A 16,629-nucleotide genomic window follows, 5' to 3' on the forward strand; every position below is an offset into this window, starting at 1 on the left:
AATGTTATACACTGGGTCACAAATGCTCTTCCTCGTTCAAGTTCTGTGATGGGTCTCACATGGGTAGCCCCTACTCTTCCTCGTCTCAATATAAGGCAGCAAGGTGGCGTAGTCTACTGGACAGAGATATATTGAGGTGTGTGGGCCTGTGTTACTCTTCACAGGGTGAGAGGGTGAGAGGTGGGCAAGCGGTGGGTTGGTACTGCGTTCTCCCTGAGATGTCATCACCTGTCTCATAAGGGGTTCCCCTCCCCATGTGATCCTCCTATGATGCACCAACTCCAAGGGGACTATTGGACTGTGGCCGCGCCGCCCTGGCCCCATGGGAAGGGTCCTCCCCCATGGGAGAAGGGACGGCATCTAAGGATTTGTCACAGTATGTATATGTATCTTGCTTTGCAGTATTGTGCTACAAAACCATTAAAAACAATGTTACTGTACAATTAAGTATGCGACATGGCGAATGCAGCATAATTGCCAGTACTTTTGCTAGGATGTGTAACATGTTTGCCTGTGTGCTGGGCCTTCACATATATCGCACATGTAATGCAGTAACTTAAACCACGGTGTGTATCCAAAGAAGTTCTATTGTCTAATTATCTAGCAAATTTGACCACAATCACATTCAGCAAATATTAATGAATAGAACTTGAAACACCTGGATACAATCAGTAGCCTAGTTGCCTGCTCATCAATTTCCCATCAGAAACTGATTGGGACTTAACCTACTAGAATCTGCTCATGACTGAACACTTCATTAACATCTGCTCTGAGGAACCCCAAAACACAGAGCACCTGGTCATTTGGCAGGAAAAAAAGCATAACTGATCATGGTATCAAATGCATAGAGAGAAGCCCATTAGGTTACTGAAACCATGGTCATCTAACACGTTCTATAAATTAGAGCTACTGACGGTCTCAATGACCGTGGCAGGGCGAAAAAATCTTCCTGCAGAGGTTGAAGATAGTGCTCAGTCTTGACTTAAGCTGTGATAGGTTTGGTTATAGCTGCTCCAATATGTTAGGAGGAAAAGGAAGGCTGGAGATAAGGTGGTAACTTGCTTGGCCTAATGAGTTGAAAGGTTTTTTTAAAAGGTCCAATAGAGGTGGGCCTAAGGCTGCACAGTTGAAATCAACAAGGATCCAGCTTGTCATCAGGGCAGTATTAAAAATGGACAAGAAAATGAAACAAAATTTGACTCTGTTTCTGGAAGAATGTGGGTGGACAGAGCTCATGTGCAGAAGCCATGGTTGCAGCTATAAATAAGTGGGTCTGACAAAAGTAAAACATGAGAACGTGTTTGGTGGATCTGATGTGGGTAGCGAGAAGGTTCTTCTGACAGAAGTGGCGTTTGTAGACTACATACAGATCTAGAAAACACATTAGCATGAATTGCTGCAACATACGTGGCAAAGCAGGCTGCAACCTTGCTGCATAAAATGGCAGATGGAGAGGCATGTGGTGGACATTGGACACGCCTTTCACTACCTGTAAATGTAGGATAGGAGCCAATGTTATTTTTCCTTTTATGCTGGCATGCATACAGTCCTTGGAGTACATTTGCTTGTCCTAATGTACTTTCCTCTGCTAACCGCCAATGTCCAAGCAGAGCCAATTGCATTCATGCCTTTTAGGGAAAAATGGGTCAAAGGTCTGGTTCACATATATGGGACAACATAAAAGAGTCGTGGAGGTTTGTGGGCAACCTTCAAAAAGGTTTAGGAAGACTATTGGTAGAAGTGTTTTCACAGTAGCAGTTATAGGATTCAGGGGCTAAGGTAGTGGTTAGGGGATAAATGGGGTGTTTTTCCAGCCTTGCTTCTCCTGGCAAGTGGCAGGTTGAACAACCCTTTCATCCCCATCGGTTGGTTCATTGCCACAGGGCCCTGGGGTCTTTCACCTGGTCTCTGCCATTTCATCTTCTGTTGTCTCTATCCATTGCAGAGCCCTGACTCCCCACAGCTCCAGTTACCCTAGAGCTTAGCGATATGGAACTTTTTCTAAGGCTGGTAATGTACTGAGAAGTGCTTCCTTCACCTCCTTTGAACTCTACATCACAGTGCGGTTGGTGGCACATGGACCCATCACCCAGTGTAAAATATGAACTATAACAGGAGCCGCTGCAGATATTGTGGTGGCCACAAAACAAAGGACTGCAGCAGGTAGAAGCCTTACACAATTAAGACCTAGCTGTTAAGCTAGGAAAGGCAAAGTTACTGGGGAGCCTAGTGGGTCCGAAGAAGGAGACGGACACTCGGAAGGCATGATTCAAATTATTATCTTTTTTTTAATTTAGTTTTTATTTGCATTTGGAAAATCAATGACAACACAGTATTTCTTACAACCATTTCCAACAAAGGTAGTCCCCTCTCCCCCCACCCACTCCCTCTACCCCTCCTCCCCCAATCTCTTAGTGTGTTCAGGAAACAAACATTCAATCCGCCGTAAAACCTCTCAGGGATGGATGTTCAGAACTCAATTTTACGTTGAGTGGATTAGAGTGTATTGGATTGGCACCCCTCTACCAGGACATCACAGCGAAAGACATTTGCACCTTCCCTGCTTCACCGTCAGTCTCTAACACACTTCAACTTGGACAGCAACAGCCCCTATTCCTCCAAGAAGGACTCCCTGTAATCATTTACAATGGCTGTCAGCCTCTCCATTTCAATCATGTTACACCGTTTACATTCCCATCTGGAGCGGGTCGAGGTCAGCTGGGTCCCCACAAGGTCCTTGATCCAGGTAAGGAGCTCCAACCAGAAGATGCAAATTCTGGGACTTTGCCACCACATGTGGACAAGGGACCCCACCAGGGCACAACCTTTGGGTCACATGGGGGAGGCACCCGCAAACATTCTTGAGATTTCCAGTGTATCCCTGTGCCACCCTTGCAGTATCTTAAAGTTATGTTTGATGGTGAATAGATTGCAGTGGAATGTCACCCAAAGGATTCTGACCCAGTCCTCATCTGTGATTTTGGCCCCCGCTAGATCACCCAACATCTCATAAAGGTGCGTCTCTCCACATCAGGAGTCGAGAGCACCATCTTATATATGCTGGAGAGAGCGCCCTTCCGGGTGGTGGTGCCGTCTAGCCATTTCTCAAACTTGGTCACGATCCCTGGTGAGCCGGGTATCCTACTTCGGGTCAGTAAACAGTACCTTCAACCTTAAGGATTCAAAAATCGAGATCCTATCCCAACCCTGCCCTTCCTGAATGTCCTCATAACCCCTAAAGCGACCCTCCGCGAACAGCTGACCCACCCTCTCCAATCCCCCATCCCACCACTGCTGGGCGCACTTCATCCCCTGCCTCGTCAGATGGAACGGGGGGCCCACACCGAAGCCATAGGTGAGGGCCAGGTCGAGAGAGATCTATTTGGGTTGTTGCTCTTCCACAAGTCCCACAAAACTCCCAATGCAGGGTGCCACCTTGCTGCCCTCGGAATAGCCCTATATTCCCCACAGGTAGTCCCTCACCTTCAACGGGTGCATTTCCAAGTCCTCCAAGTAAGAACAATATGTCCTAAGGCTCTCCCTCGGGTGTTCCACTGGTACTCTCAGTTGTGCTGCTTTATAATATAGATACAGGTCTAGAAATACAAAACCCTCCTGATCTCATGGAGCGTCAGGGTAACCCACTTCACTTGCGGTCTCTTATCGTGACAGATAAATCTAGATAGTGCCCCCTTCAGTTCGCCAAAGAAAGCTTCTGGGAGTCTCACCGGGAGGGCACTAAACAGGTAGAGCAGTCTGGGGAGGATGTTCATTTTCACAGATACCATCCGCCCATATCACGCCAGGCCAGGTCACGGGCCTCCATCTCTGGAGATCTTCCTTAATCTTAAGTAATATTGAGTCAAAGTTTGCTTTCACAAGGCCCTAGAGGTCTCTCGTTAGCATTACCCCGGGTACTTGCTTCTGGTATGTTCGACCCTCATGCCAGAGTACCGGATGCAGTCTTCTAATAGCAGACATTCGGACCCACGGGCATAATGGTGGATTTGTCCATATTGACTTTCAGGCACCAGAGGTACCCATAGTTCTTTATTTGTTTAGAAAATGTTGGTAGCGAGGAGCTCACCTTGGTGAGATAAACCAAGATATCATCTGTGAAAAGGGAGTTTAAATTCCACCTCCCCATACCTAATGCCCTTGATCTTTTGGTTGGCCCTGATAGCAATCGCCAGCGGCTCTATTGTGAGGCGTATAGCAGTGGCGAGAGGGGGTAACGCTGCCTCGTCCCCCGCATGAAGCGGAATACCTCAGACATGATACCTTTCACCCTCACACGTGCCATCGGCTGTGAGTACATTGCCTCTACCCACTTCAAAAACCACTGCCCAATGCCCATTTTCTGCAGTTCCGCCTTCATAAAGGCCCATTCCACTCTGTGGAACGCCTTATCGGACTCCACAGACATAAGCCATGCGCCACTCCCCTGGGTTTGGGTCTGGAACAGAAAATTATTGCTTTCCGAATGTTATCGGCGCCCTGACTACCCTTTATAAAACCCACTTGGTCCCCATGAACCAGGGAAGGCATGAGTCCCTTCAGCCTCGCCCCAAAGATTCTAGGCAGGATCTTCACGTCACTATTTAACAGCGATATGGGACGGTAGGAGGCACATTTTGCCGGGTCCCGGCCCTCTTTATGTATTGTCACAATTACTACTTCTAGCATGGAGCTCGGCAAGGGATCCCCCGACAGTACCACGTTAAATACCCGGCCATGTATGGGGCCAGAATAGATCTAAACCTCTTATAAAATTGTGGCAAATACACCTGGGGCTGTACCGGACTTCAACCCTTTTATGGACTGGACCACCTCCTCTTCAGAGATGCGTTCACCCAGGCGATGAACAAATAGCGCCCGCTTTGGTCCCTCTGTGTCCGCCCAAACCACTGAAAAAACCTTTAACTGGATAATCTCCCTTTGGATGGGCCTCAACTGCCCAACCCCCACTCCCCACTCTCCTCCTCCTCCTCCTCCTCCTCCTCCTCCTCCTCCTCCTCCTCCTCCTCCTCCTCCTCCTCCTCCCTCTCCCATTCCCGGGCAGCCAGCCCCGACCCCAGCACCTTGACGGGTCAGGATAGGATCACCGAAAGGTCCCGAGTCAACCGGACTCTCTCAATCCACCGCTTATTCTTACTGAGCCCTCCTGAGCCCCCAACCAACAATTTTGCAACAGTCATTGCCTCCACCCACCCCTCCAAGGAACGCGACCATAATCCAGGCCACACTCTTCCCTCCGGTTCCACTAAGCCTTCTCGGGAGCCATGCGGATCCCTCTGTGGGGGAGTTTCTTCAATTTGTGGGAGCCCTGGATCCTGCGCCTGTTTCTGACTGTCGCGGTCAGGGCGGCCCTTCCAGCGGTCTCTCCCAGAGCCGTGAGTCCCCCATTAAGTCCTCCGAAACTCAGAGGATGTTAGCCTCCGTTGCCAGTCTGTAGGGTTGGCCATCATACTCAAATTTCAGGGAGAATGGGAAGCCCCATCTGTAGCTTGCCCCTCTCTCCGTAAACCACTTTGTAGGTGGACCACACATCCTTCTCCTCGCCAGGGTGAAAGTCGATGAATCCTGGAAGATAAGCACTCTGGCCTCACCAAAGGCAATCGGACCCCCATTCCTTGCCTCGTCCACTGCTCATAGTGGAACCTTGCCAGCACTGAGTGAGGCCCCCCCTGGCCTTCCATCTCCCCGGAGGTTTCAGTCGATCGCTGGTTCATCCATACGGTCATCGCCGAACAGGATGCAAAGGACTTCTCGTATAGCTCTCTTAATGTCACTTTACGTCACCACCTCCTTCCCTGGAGGCCAAAAAAAAAACATAGGTTGTTTCGGCTCACTATGTTTTCAATATCATCAATTTTTAGCACTGTTTCGGCCTACCTTTCTTCCAGTTCTGACAGCCGCACACCCACCTGCAGCCCCATGCTGCCCACAGAGGTCTGGTCGGACTCCAACTCCTGTATCTTGTCCTCCACTGTAACCAGTCTTTGATCCATTTTGTCCAGCCTGCCATTCAGAGCCGAGCGGATGCCACAAATTTCCTCCATGGGGGCCGCAAAGTCTGACTCCGTCACAGCTGGGTCACCCTCTATTGTATATGCCTGGGAAGCTGGCCCTCCCCCTGCCAGAGTGGAAACTGAAATTGCTGCAGGGACTTTCTCAGGACATGGATCTCTTTGACGGGCGCAGCAGTACGAGCCTCCTGTGGGGGGACCTCCAATTGCCTCTACGGGGCCACCCCCATACCACTGGTGTTGAGGCCCGGGAACACCCCTCATGTTCAGTCCACTTCTAGACCCCTCCAGTGGGGCCCCCACCCCTTCAGTTTATGGCTGCTTCATCTTCTCCTGTGTTGTCAAAGCTCCCTGCCTCTGGCTTGCTCCTCAGGTAGTGTCCCCAGCAGATTCCAATGTCCAGTGGGACCCCCGCCCGTGCTTACCTCCTGAACCCCTTTAGGACCCGGCAGACCTGAAGGATTAGGAGGCCCATCCCTGGTGGCCATCTAATACAAATTATTTAATGAAACCTCTATGTAGAAGACCTAGCTTTCCCTGTTACTAGAGGGAATGCCCTACCTATCTAAAGAAACTAAAAGACGCTTGTCAGTAGTCAGGAACTCAAAGTAAGCATGTCCTCCATCCAAACTAACCCTATCTGACCCTACCACTATATTAAACTAGCTTAAATAGACCAAGGGGATATCTTGTCTTCACCAGGTCGCTTCAGTTCCTTTGACAGTCTCTATATTTAAACATTTTCTCTATGATACAGATATTTCTTGAAATAATCCCCTTGGATAGACTGAGATCAATTCTTGTAGCTCTTCAAAGCTGCCCTTATGCTTCGTGGTTTCTGTGGTCCCATGTTTACAATATCTTCCTTTCAGACATTTCCTCACACTGTGATTATCACATATATTCTTCCCAGTCCTTCTTTCCACCGTTTCTGGAGTTGGGCATCTCTTGGCCTCTCTTTAAACACCCATTGTGATAACTTCTCAGTCTTACAGTGCCTTAGTTTGCTCATCCAGGCCTTTTATATCCGGCTTCTCATCATGAGTCTGAGTTAGACTGCAACCAGACTTGAACTTGAAAGAAAGGTTGTTTCTTCCTCTCCTCCCAGGAAACTTGTTTCCAGTCTCAGTTAGTTCCCCCACCTGGGTTGGTTAACCCCCTCTTTTCTAGGTTTTTCACTTCTCATCTTACTTGCTTTCTTGCGCGATATCTGGTCCTGTGGACTTAGCAAGGTTATTTGTTATTCTTACACAACTCCAATTACACAATTTTAGGTCTATTTCCTCGCCCTTAGGACTGGGAAATGTTTTTTCTGATCTAGAATGGTGTCCCGGTGGCCTCCCGCTTCTCCTGGTACCTCTCTCAGTGCTGGGTACGGCGGCGGGGCTCGGCTCCTGTGTGGGATTACTTTCTCTCTCCTTTCTGGTCCTCAATGGGTTCCTGTTCCTCTGCATATGAGCTGGTGATTGGAAGCAGTATCGTTCTTCGGGCGTCATGCCCACCGCGTTACTCTTGTGGTCACGCCACCATCGGTTGGTTCATTTAATTTCTCCATTCCTCACAATACTCTCCTCACATTTGAATACACTGCGCCTCCGGCGTCTTGGACTGGCGTTCTCTGCCTCACTGAAAGGCGCGGGCTCCGTGGCTTGCTTTCGCTCCACCTCCACAAGGCATAATGATGTCAGGGGCTTCCTCTCCTACTTGTCACAGTTAAATATGCATCTCTTGTTAAAGAGATATCTTCCTTTTCTTGCATAGTTGAATTTCTTTTTGCATTGCCTTCAACCAAAGATAAAGATGCCACTTTATTTACTTTCACAGGCAGTCCCATGTATGCAGCTATTGTAATTGGACTAGGAAGTTCCTCATAAGAACGGGAGTCCTTGTCCCCAGTGGGGGATACTCTTCCAGTGAGGTCCCACTTGCCTCGACCCCTAAGGAGCGGTTTGCTGAGCGGGCTCACCTCCCTAGCCTCACCGGGGGAGGGGGGCATGCGAGAGAAGGGGCAAATCCCTGCAATTCGTCACAGGGGGTAGTATGGTGCATGCTAGCTATGGCAGGGGGGGGTGGAGATTAGCCTAGATTAGAAAGAGGGAAAGAAAGTATTGCAAGCATTGGACCCGCATTGTTAAAGTGTAGCAGGAAAGAGCGAGTGAGGTATGGATTGTCATCTGAAGTATGAGTAAGCGATGAGCAGCCATTAGAAGGAAGGAAAGGTGTAGCGAGTGGGTAGGAGAAGAGCAGGAGACACAATAACAATCATACTGCTGGTAGACCAACAGCCTCCTGTTCCCTGTATTCTTAGGAGCCAAAATGACAATTAAAAGGAGCTGTGCCAATGTCACCTGCCTCGCACTAGTTGGGAGGCCAAGGGGGCCGGATGCTTCCTCAAGCTAGGAGATGAGTCCATGGATGGTATAGGTAGGATCCCCTGGTCACCCCACTTAATCATGGTCACAGTACAGGGGACAGTCACATGGCGCCAGCTAGTGATGAAGTCCCTTTAAGTGGCAGAGTCCCCAAATATTGGGAGCGGAGGCCACATGGATAAGATAAATATGTCTCTCCCCAACCCCAAAGCAAAGTTCTTTAGCCTCCACTGAAGTTGGGGAATCTGATGGCAATGCTCCTTATAGAAATTGGGATTGAGAGAGAAAGATGCACGATACAGAGCGTGATGAATTTTACTATGAAGGGGCCTAATGCTTAATTGAGCTACCTACTATACTGTTCTTTTTAACGTTGAATTTAAATAGTTATTCAAATGTGGGTCGCTGGCTGGCATTAGTCAAAGTGACATAGGCCCATGGTAACCAAGTAACACACAAAAGGTGGTGACTGCACGCGCCACACCCCTGGTTATTATATATTGGCTGACTATCAAAGAACAATCTAGGTTGCTGCCTTGCGGAATTCTGCGGTGTAACCGAAAGGTGAATGGACCTAAGAACCACAGTTAAATGATTTTAAGAACTGGAGGGAATTTCAAGTGCAATTACTACTTTTCAAATCTAGTATTGACCAGATTTTATCCACGAAAGAAATTATAATCAGGGATTACAACCCTGAAGATTGGTGCTCGCAAGCAATCGGTCACCATTGATATCACTACTGTATCTTTCGTAGCTTCAAGTTAAAGGGGTTAAAGTATGTGTGGATCTTCACAAGTTGTTGGAACATTAATAGCAAATCGAAGGAGACTGCGTTAGTTGATTATCTACCATTACCAACAAATTCTAGAAAAGAACCCTGAGGGAGACTCACGAGATTAGATCAAAACATGTGTTTTGTAAGATTATGTGTATCAGATATCGATCACTATGTCTTTATACGAAGGATCAATAATAGCTTGTTGTTTGATAGGCAGCCAATATATAATAACCAGGGGTGTGGCGTGTGCAGTCATCACATTTTTTTGTGTGTTTCAGAGAGTGATGACACAGTCTTTCCAGGAGATTGGGACATGAAAGACGACAGAAAATAAGATATGCAGACCTCCCCGCCCCTGTTAGAGAGCTTTAAGATTGGGGTGTGGCTACAACGGACAAGAGCAGATCCTCTGCAGGTACTCTTCTACAATCATGCAGCATCCAATTCTGGAGAACCATTTGTTCGAGAGCTGGAGACACATGTATTATGTAGTGAGGGGATACTGTAAGGAACTCATGGTGGCAACAGCATAGACAGACAAGTGATTACAGTTGAAGGGTGTTTTAAACTGCATAAGCGGGTTGGAAAGAACGACTAATCTAAGATTGGAGCAAATTACGACCATCAGATAATAAAGCAGTCCTAGTGGCGACTTGTCAAATAAAAGGGCCTATACTAAGAAAAATCTATTGCCAATCCTTAAACTAAATACAAACAGAGTGTGGGATAAGATTCACAGGAAAGAAAGAAGTGTTCACAAATAAGTCTGGATGCCATAGTCTGGTCTCCCTTCCCCACGTTTTGCGCATGGGACAAGGTAGGACTCTAGAGCACAGCACAGCACACGCTCGAGCTTTCCCAGCACGACCTAACAGTTCCGCTTTGAGCTTATCAGGGTCTTCGGTGGCTAAGTCTCTTTTCTACAAAAAGTCTCTTGCCTACGAGGACCTCATGTCTTCAACAAAATAATAAACAAAAGTTCCTTTCTGCTTGCACTTTGAGCGATGCCTTTTCACCCCTGGATCCCTCTCTTCCGGGCTCAGACCCAGCTCGATTGTTAGCCTCCCTCCGCCGGGTTCATTATGGCTTTTAACACAATCTTCTTTGTGAAATCTATTTGATTCACAAATCTTAATGTTTGTTTGAACAGTTCATTGTGGACATCCCTCTGCCTGGTTCACTCTTGTCAACACACTATTCATTGGGACTTCAGACTTCGCCCCCTTTTTATCAGCCTCCCTCGATCGGGTTTACTCTTGCCAACTTTACGATGCGGGACTCGCTTCTCTTAGCTTCACAATCATCTGTTGGTCCAGGGCTTTTGACTATACAGAGAAATTTACTAGACCCCTGACCACTTTGACTCCCTTCTCACTTTTCTCCCAAGGCCTTCTGGTTACGGTAGTTCAACAACAGGGTAATCGCCCACAGTTTCCCCGAGTGAACACCCACGTGGTGCTAGACTCTTCTATGCTGGCTTTTCTCTTGCGTATCAACAGTTCTTTGTACTTTCTTTAATCAGCCGCTTGCTACTTGCGTTCAACACAGTTCGGTTTCTTATCGGCTCACCAGCTGTGATGAACCGCTTGGCTTTTCTTGTCTCTGGAGTCAAGGCCAGGACCATGGGGCCAGGCGCCTCTCCCTGGGTTGGTTGTCAGCGGAGGAGGAACCTGTGTATCGTTGACAACTGCTGAAACACATTCTGGCTATTGTTTGCGGTCTTAAGATTCCTTCGGCAGAGGTTTCACGGGAATGGCTCGGATAGAGCAAGGTTGTTTCTCTCGTCACACTCTTGGTTTGCGCCGTCTTTCTCCTGCTCTTGAACTGCTGTGCTGAGTTAGCTCTGTCGTTGTGCTGTTTGCCTTGCTCGTATTGTGCTTTCGTGCTCCACCTTTTATCCCTGTGGGGTAGGGAAAGCGCTGTCAGGAGTGTGTGATATTGGTAAAGTGCCTGACTTTACCTGACCCTTGTGGTGGGACATGTCAGGTAGATGTCTCTGGTGTTTACCTGGCTTCTTTCGGAAAAGGCGGGGAGTAGAGTGTTAGGGTATCCTACGGGGGTAGGATGGGGAAAAGGTGTTATAAGAAGGGGGATACCGCATCACACTCCCCGAGCACCCCCTATCCAGGTGACCCTCCCTCACTGGTCCACCCCGAGGAACTGGATCCAATAGCAATGGCCGTGTCCTTGCTGTCTGGATGACAGATCCCCAGGGACGGCTCAGGGAGACACCTTCAAGTTTCTCACAGTACATAGATCCTCCGGGTCAGAATTGTTGAGCGTTGCCGTAATGACAAAGTTTAACTGAACCGGCTTAGTTACACTGGACACTGTACAGTGCCAAACTTAAGAAACTGTTTTAAGAACGTGCCTTAAAATGCAAAGCTTTTAGAATACTTCTACTAACCTTTTCAAATATGATGGGATAAATTATATTGAAGGTCAAGATGAGTTCTCCTTCTTGCACTAAATTAGATGGATTCTCAGGTTTCTTCCCATCTGCATGCGATTCCTGATTGGTGAAAAAATGATCACATTAGTTACATTACATGAATTGATTACATTCATATCAGCTGTAGAGGTATAATGGTATAACATATGCTCAGACAGGTTTATAAACCACATTGGATAATCCACATCTTTGTATGGACTATTGTCAGTCGGGATTGTAGATCACATTACCATGAATACACTCGCTGAAAAGAACAATTTGATAAAATAATTGTATAAAGTTAACACAGATGTTAACATCAGAGATTGGTTGGTTGACACTTGTTTCAAGTTATTATGTTATCTTAGTGAGAAAATACTTTAATTTTAACTTGTGTGAAAAATGTAATCGTTTTATCTGTAGGTTTGTATAATCAGGTAGCAGGTGTTGATAGACTTCCCTAAAAATTATATGGTTCTATCTTGGTACGATTATAGACAAATAAAATGACACCTAAAAAAATCTTATCTAGTGTCATGACTTGTGTTGATCCAGTCTGGTTGTCAACAGGCTATTTCCCATTTTTCTTGCTAGCTTGTACCGTACTAATTACAGTTGCTACATTATGTAGATACAGTCAGTTAGAAGGTAAAGCGTATGCTATGGGTCTGAAGGGTTCCTTGTTTGTATCATCTTAGTTTATCAAAAAAGAAATGTAAGTCATGTGGGTATCTGTCCCTCAGCAGTCACCGCAGTCTTCCATAGTGGCCCCCATTGCTTGTTGTTGCTTGTTGAAAATTCGAGTTTGATGTTGTTTGCTGTTTTTGTGGCACTCTGTTTTCATTCTTGAATTGTATTTACTTTTATTTGCATGAACTCAGTTCGAATAGTCTTGTCACATTCTTCAAAACTGAAAAATGGGAGCTTTAGAATTACTATTTGCAACTTCTCGTCTTTTAATTTCTTTCATTTTCTTCTTAGCTGCTTCATTAATTAAGATCTTGAGCCCACCTGATACCATGTTGTAAGGTTTTCTTCCAATTCTTGCAGGCCCTCAGCATCCCTTTCTTTACAAACATGGAAATATACTGATACTGTGCCCACACATGATTCTGCCTAATGTGACAAATCCCTTGATGTTGTCAATTCTACCCGAGAGGTGGATACTTCCCATGGGTCCAGGGAGGTGAGACCGCTACCAGATAGTGCCCTGGGGTGGTACTAAGCGGGAGGATCCCATGGGAGGGGACCCCCTCTGCGGGAGAAGGGAAGACTATCAAGGGAGTATGCGGTGTAGAGGAAGAGCCAAATACCCCTACCAGAAGCTCCACCCCTATGTTGCCCATATGTTGGGAACCAGAAACTGCGACAAGTGCAGTACCAGTGAGGATGCCTATAAAGCAAAGAATTCTTACGACAAGGTATCCCTTGAGAAAAACCTATATGCATTCACAAAGAAATAATGGTCTTCTGGACAAAGTCCCGGAAAAGTATGAAAATGAATGAGAAAGAGGACTGGTGATGTCACATGAAGCAGAACTGACGCACCAGGAAAAGACACAAACGAAGAAGGAGTATAAACATTCTATAAGATCTGAAGAGGAGGTGTCGAACTTTAGCATTATTTCGGGATCAAATAGAAGATGCTTGTGCGAAGAAACACTGAAGAAAATGCAAAGTCATTTTATAACTGTAAAGATGCTGTAACGCAAGTAGGCAAGTAGGCGAAGTAATCCTGAGGCTGGCTACGTAGTGAATAGATTGCGGTGATGCGCCAATGTACATACATAGGAATGTATAGAATCTGGATGTTCCACAATGCACTTTAGCAAACTTGAAGCCCCATGAATAGAAAGGGCTTGAGTGTGGCGCAGTTGGAAAATAACTGATGGCGAAGGAGAATCCAAAAAAGGCTGGCTGGCCTAGCACCAGGAGTCGGGCCACTGCGGGTCTAGTTGTCTGTCAAGAAGCTACATGAACGTGAGAAAGAAACAAACTTCTGTTTGAGGTGAAAAGGTGCCAAGAGTTCATCATTTAATAGTATTTTATGCAGTGAAAACTTGAAAACCTGGTCTCCATTCACATGGTCAGATCGAAATAGACTTTGGGTCGAGCTACACCGAAACCTGAGGATAAGACCATGCCACACTCCTGTTTATTCTAAGGCATAGTGAGCCTCTACAAGGCCAAGTTTAAAGCCTTAATTGAATGAAAGACTGCAGGAGCGATGAAAGATGTTGGGCTAATTGGGTAGGGAGGCATGACCAGGCCGGCCCTCCCAGCACCTCGGGTAACAGGCTTGCGTGCTGCTAGCAGGTGGAATATTCCAGAAGGGTACAAATGTAGAGGGTCACGTATCAGAGAGCCCTGTAGTTTGTGTAACCTATGAATCATTGTGTATTTTATGAAGATGACTTGCACTAGAGGAGGGCTTAGTTGGCCACCTGATCTCGGAGACACAATCACAACCCCCGTCAGTATGGAACGTATACCTAGATGTTCCCTGTAAGCCTATCACATTGCCAAATAGGTCAATGATGACGAGTTTTTACTATATAAATGTGTTTTTTCATGTAACATGCTGAGATTGCATGTGCGACAGAGGATGATGTTGTTGTACTCTCTGTTTTAGATAATTGCAAATAAAACAGTACTACATTTTGCCAACTTTCTGAGTTGGTTGGATTATTGATGTATGAGTAAGCTCTGCATCCCCATCCATCTCTAAGTATTGCTACCTCGTATTAAAGGACCCCAGATCTCGGGGTTCAGCGGTATGTCAACCATCATGCTGCCCTACATTTTTCACCCCATGCCACTGAAAGGGCCCAGACACCTCAACCCTGTTTGTCTCCTCTTTCCTCCATTAGTTACTTAATGCGTAGTAGCCCTGCCTATCAGACAGAAAGTCCTATGACAAGGACGGTTGAGTAAAGAATGGGAGTAGATGGCTCCAGAAGTACTGACACGAAGAAGAGCAGGGCAATGAAGAACCCTACGACAAACATACTAGCTATCCGAGATTCAAAAGATGACTTGCCATAAAAACTGATGAAGGACTCTCCTCAGAATCAGTCCTGCCCCAGAGGAGCATCGAGCTGGCAAGCGAAGCCATGCAGAGAGAATGTGCTGCATATCCGGACGTCTGCAGAAGAAAGTCTGTGCCTGAAAAAGGCAGAGCGGTACCAAGGCTCACGTGAAGGCCAGGAAACCCGACGTCCGGTGGCAGGAAGGAAGTCACCCGAGTGGTCCAGGCAAGACCCAACGTGTGGGAGAAACCAGCATGGCAGAGCTGCAGAGAGCAGACCGCGAGAACCCTGGGGAAGCCAAAGAAAGCTTGCCAGTGTTGCTAAGGACCGGAACCCTCGAGGAGGTATGCAGAGGGGGACCGGGAAGGCACTGGGAGACCCTAGAGGCTATGGTTGGGAGGAAGAGCAGAACCATCTTCCTCATCCCAGCAAGGCGGAGCCGCAGAGAGCAGACCGCGAGAGCCCAGGGGAAGCCAAAGAAAGCTTGCTGGTGTTGCCAAGGACCGGAACCCTCGAGGAGGTACACGGAGGGGGACTGGGAAGGCCCTGAGAGACCTTAGAGGCTGTGGTTGGGAGGAAGAGCAGAACCATCTTCCTCATCCCAGTAATACTAAATGGAGAAACAAAACATACTGGGTGATAGAGCACCACAATAAAACCAGAAGAGAGATAAGGGGCTGGGACCCGTATGTTGAGAATTGGAGAATTATACATGCAAGACAATGGGCTTCATTATAGGTTTGCCGGTCCAGTAACAATAGTACCGGTAAGCTTGCTGGTACTGTTGTTACTGGACCAGCAAACTAAGAGTTCTGCTCGTGGGTGCCTTCCCGCCTGCCAGCTCTGACCTAGCGGGCATACCAGCACCCGCGAACAGAGCATGTCGGATGCACCGGCACCATTCACGAATGGTGCCGGTGCATCCAACCTCCCCATTCCCATTGAGCTCAATGGGAATGGGGAGCATTTTATTCCGACGCCTGCGAATGGGCAATTACCGGGTCCGTAATGACGGCAATTGCCGATTGGCAGGTGCCAGAAAAGAAATGATACCAGCGGCAGCTGTGCTGGTTTTACCGGCACGGCTACCGCCGGTCTCATAATGAGGCCCAATGTCTGGCAGTATAGTGATCCGATATTGAGGAAGAGACATTATAGACCTGAGAAAGGGGTCTGGGACTGGAATGTTGAGAGAATTGAATAATTGTACATGCGAGACAATGCCTGGCAGGATAGTGAACTGTGCTGGAGTAAGAGACATTATAAACCCGAGAAAGGGGTCGGGCACCCACATAACTGGAAGAGAAAACCATGGGGATGGGGGTGGGGGTGGGGAGAGATATCCTTTGGCAACTGTCATATGAAATGAAAGGAGAAACATTATTTAGTCAAAGTCAAGAGAAGTCCAGAGGAAGAGAGAAATATCCTTTGGCAAAATGTGAGAGGAGACCAGAGGAGGAAATGTATATCGTCTGGTAAAATCCAGACATTATTGTAGCTATTAAAAGAGAGCCTGAGAAAGGCTTGGAGAAGGGAGGCATTTTTCCCATCTTTTGGAACTGTAAAGAGTTGGCTGAGAAGGCTTGGGTAAGCAGAACCCCTCCCACCCCCCCCTCCCATCTCTGTGGAACTATACCGAAAAGCCTAGTGACGGCCAAGGGAAGAAGGATGTACCCCTATCATTCACAAACTGCCTAAAAACATCCAGAAGGTCAGGTAGAACATATTATATAGTTTATCTTTTTAGGTGTAAGAGACGGAAATCTGTTTGGGACACAGGACAGAGGACTATTTGGTTTTGACGGACCTTCTATTATCCTTATTTTCGTTTGAGGTAGGGAAACACCTTTTAGTTATAGGCACATGTAGGATTACGCCTTTTTTTCTGTTAAACAAAGGTTTTTGCCAAGAAGCATCCCACTTTTGTGTATGGCGTCTACTTCTGCACCCTTACACTACGTAAAGGCATCAGTTAGTGCATGTTCCC

The 16,629-nt window shown here is 47.1% G+C and overlaps 1 protein-coding gene across 1 annotated transcript in view; it reads right to left on the reverse strand.

Annotated features, from left to right (window-relative positions):
• The window catches only part of SNAPC3 (small nuclear RNA activating complex polypeptide 3), a 382,446-nt gene that overhangs the window by 165,857 nt on the left and 199,960 nt on the right, over window positions 1–16,629 (reverse strand). The window contains exon 4 of the mRNA XM_069626051.1: window positions 11,590–11,694. Coding sequence (XP_069482152.1) covers window positions 11,590–11,694 — 105 coding nt within the window. The remainder of the gene's footprint in view (window positions 1–11,589; window positions 11,695–16,629) is intronic.

Source organism: Ambystoma mexicanum, chromosome 6p (genome assembly GCF_040938575.1).
Source record: "Ambystoma mexicanum isolate Mex_15411 chromosome 6p, UKY_AmexF1_1, whole genome shotgun sequence".
NCBI lineage: Eukaryota > Metazoa > Chordata > Amphibia > Caudata > Ambystomatidae > Ambystoma > Ambystoma mexicanum.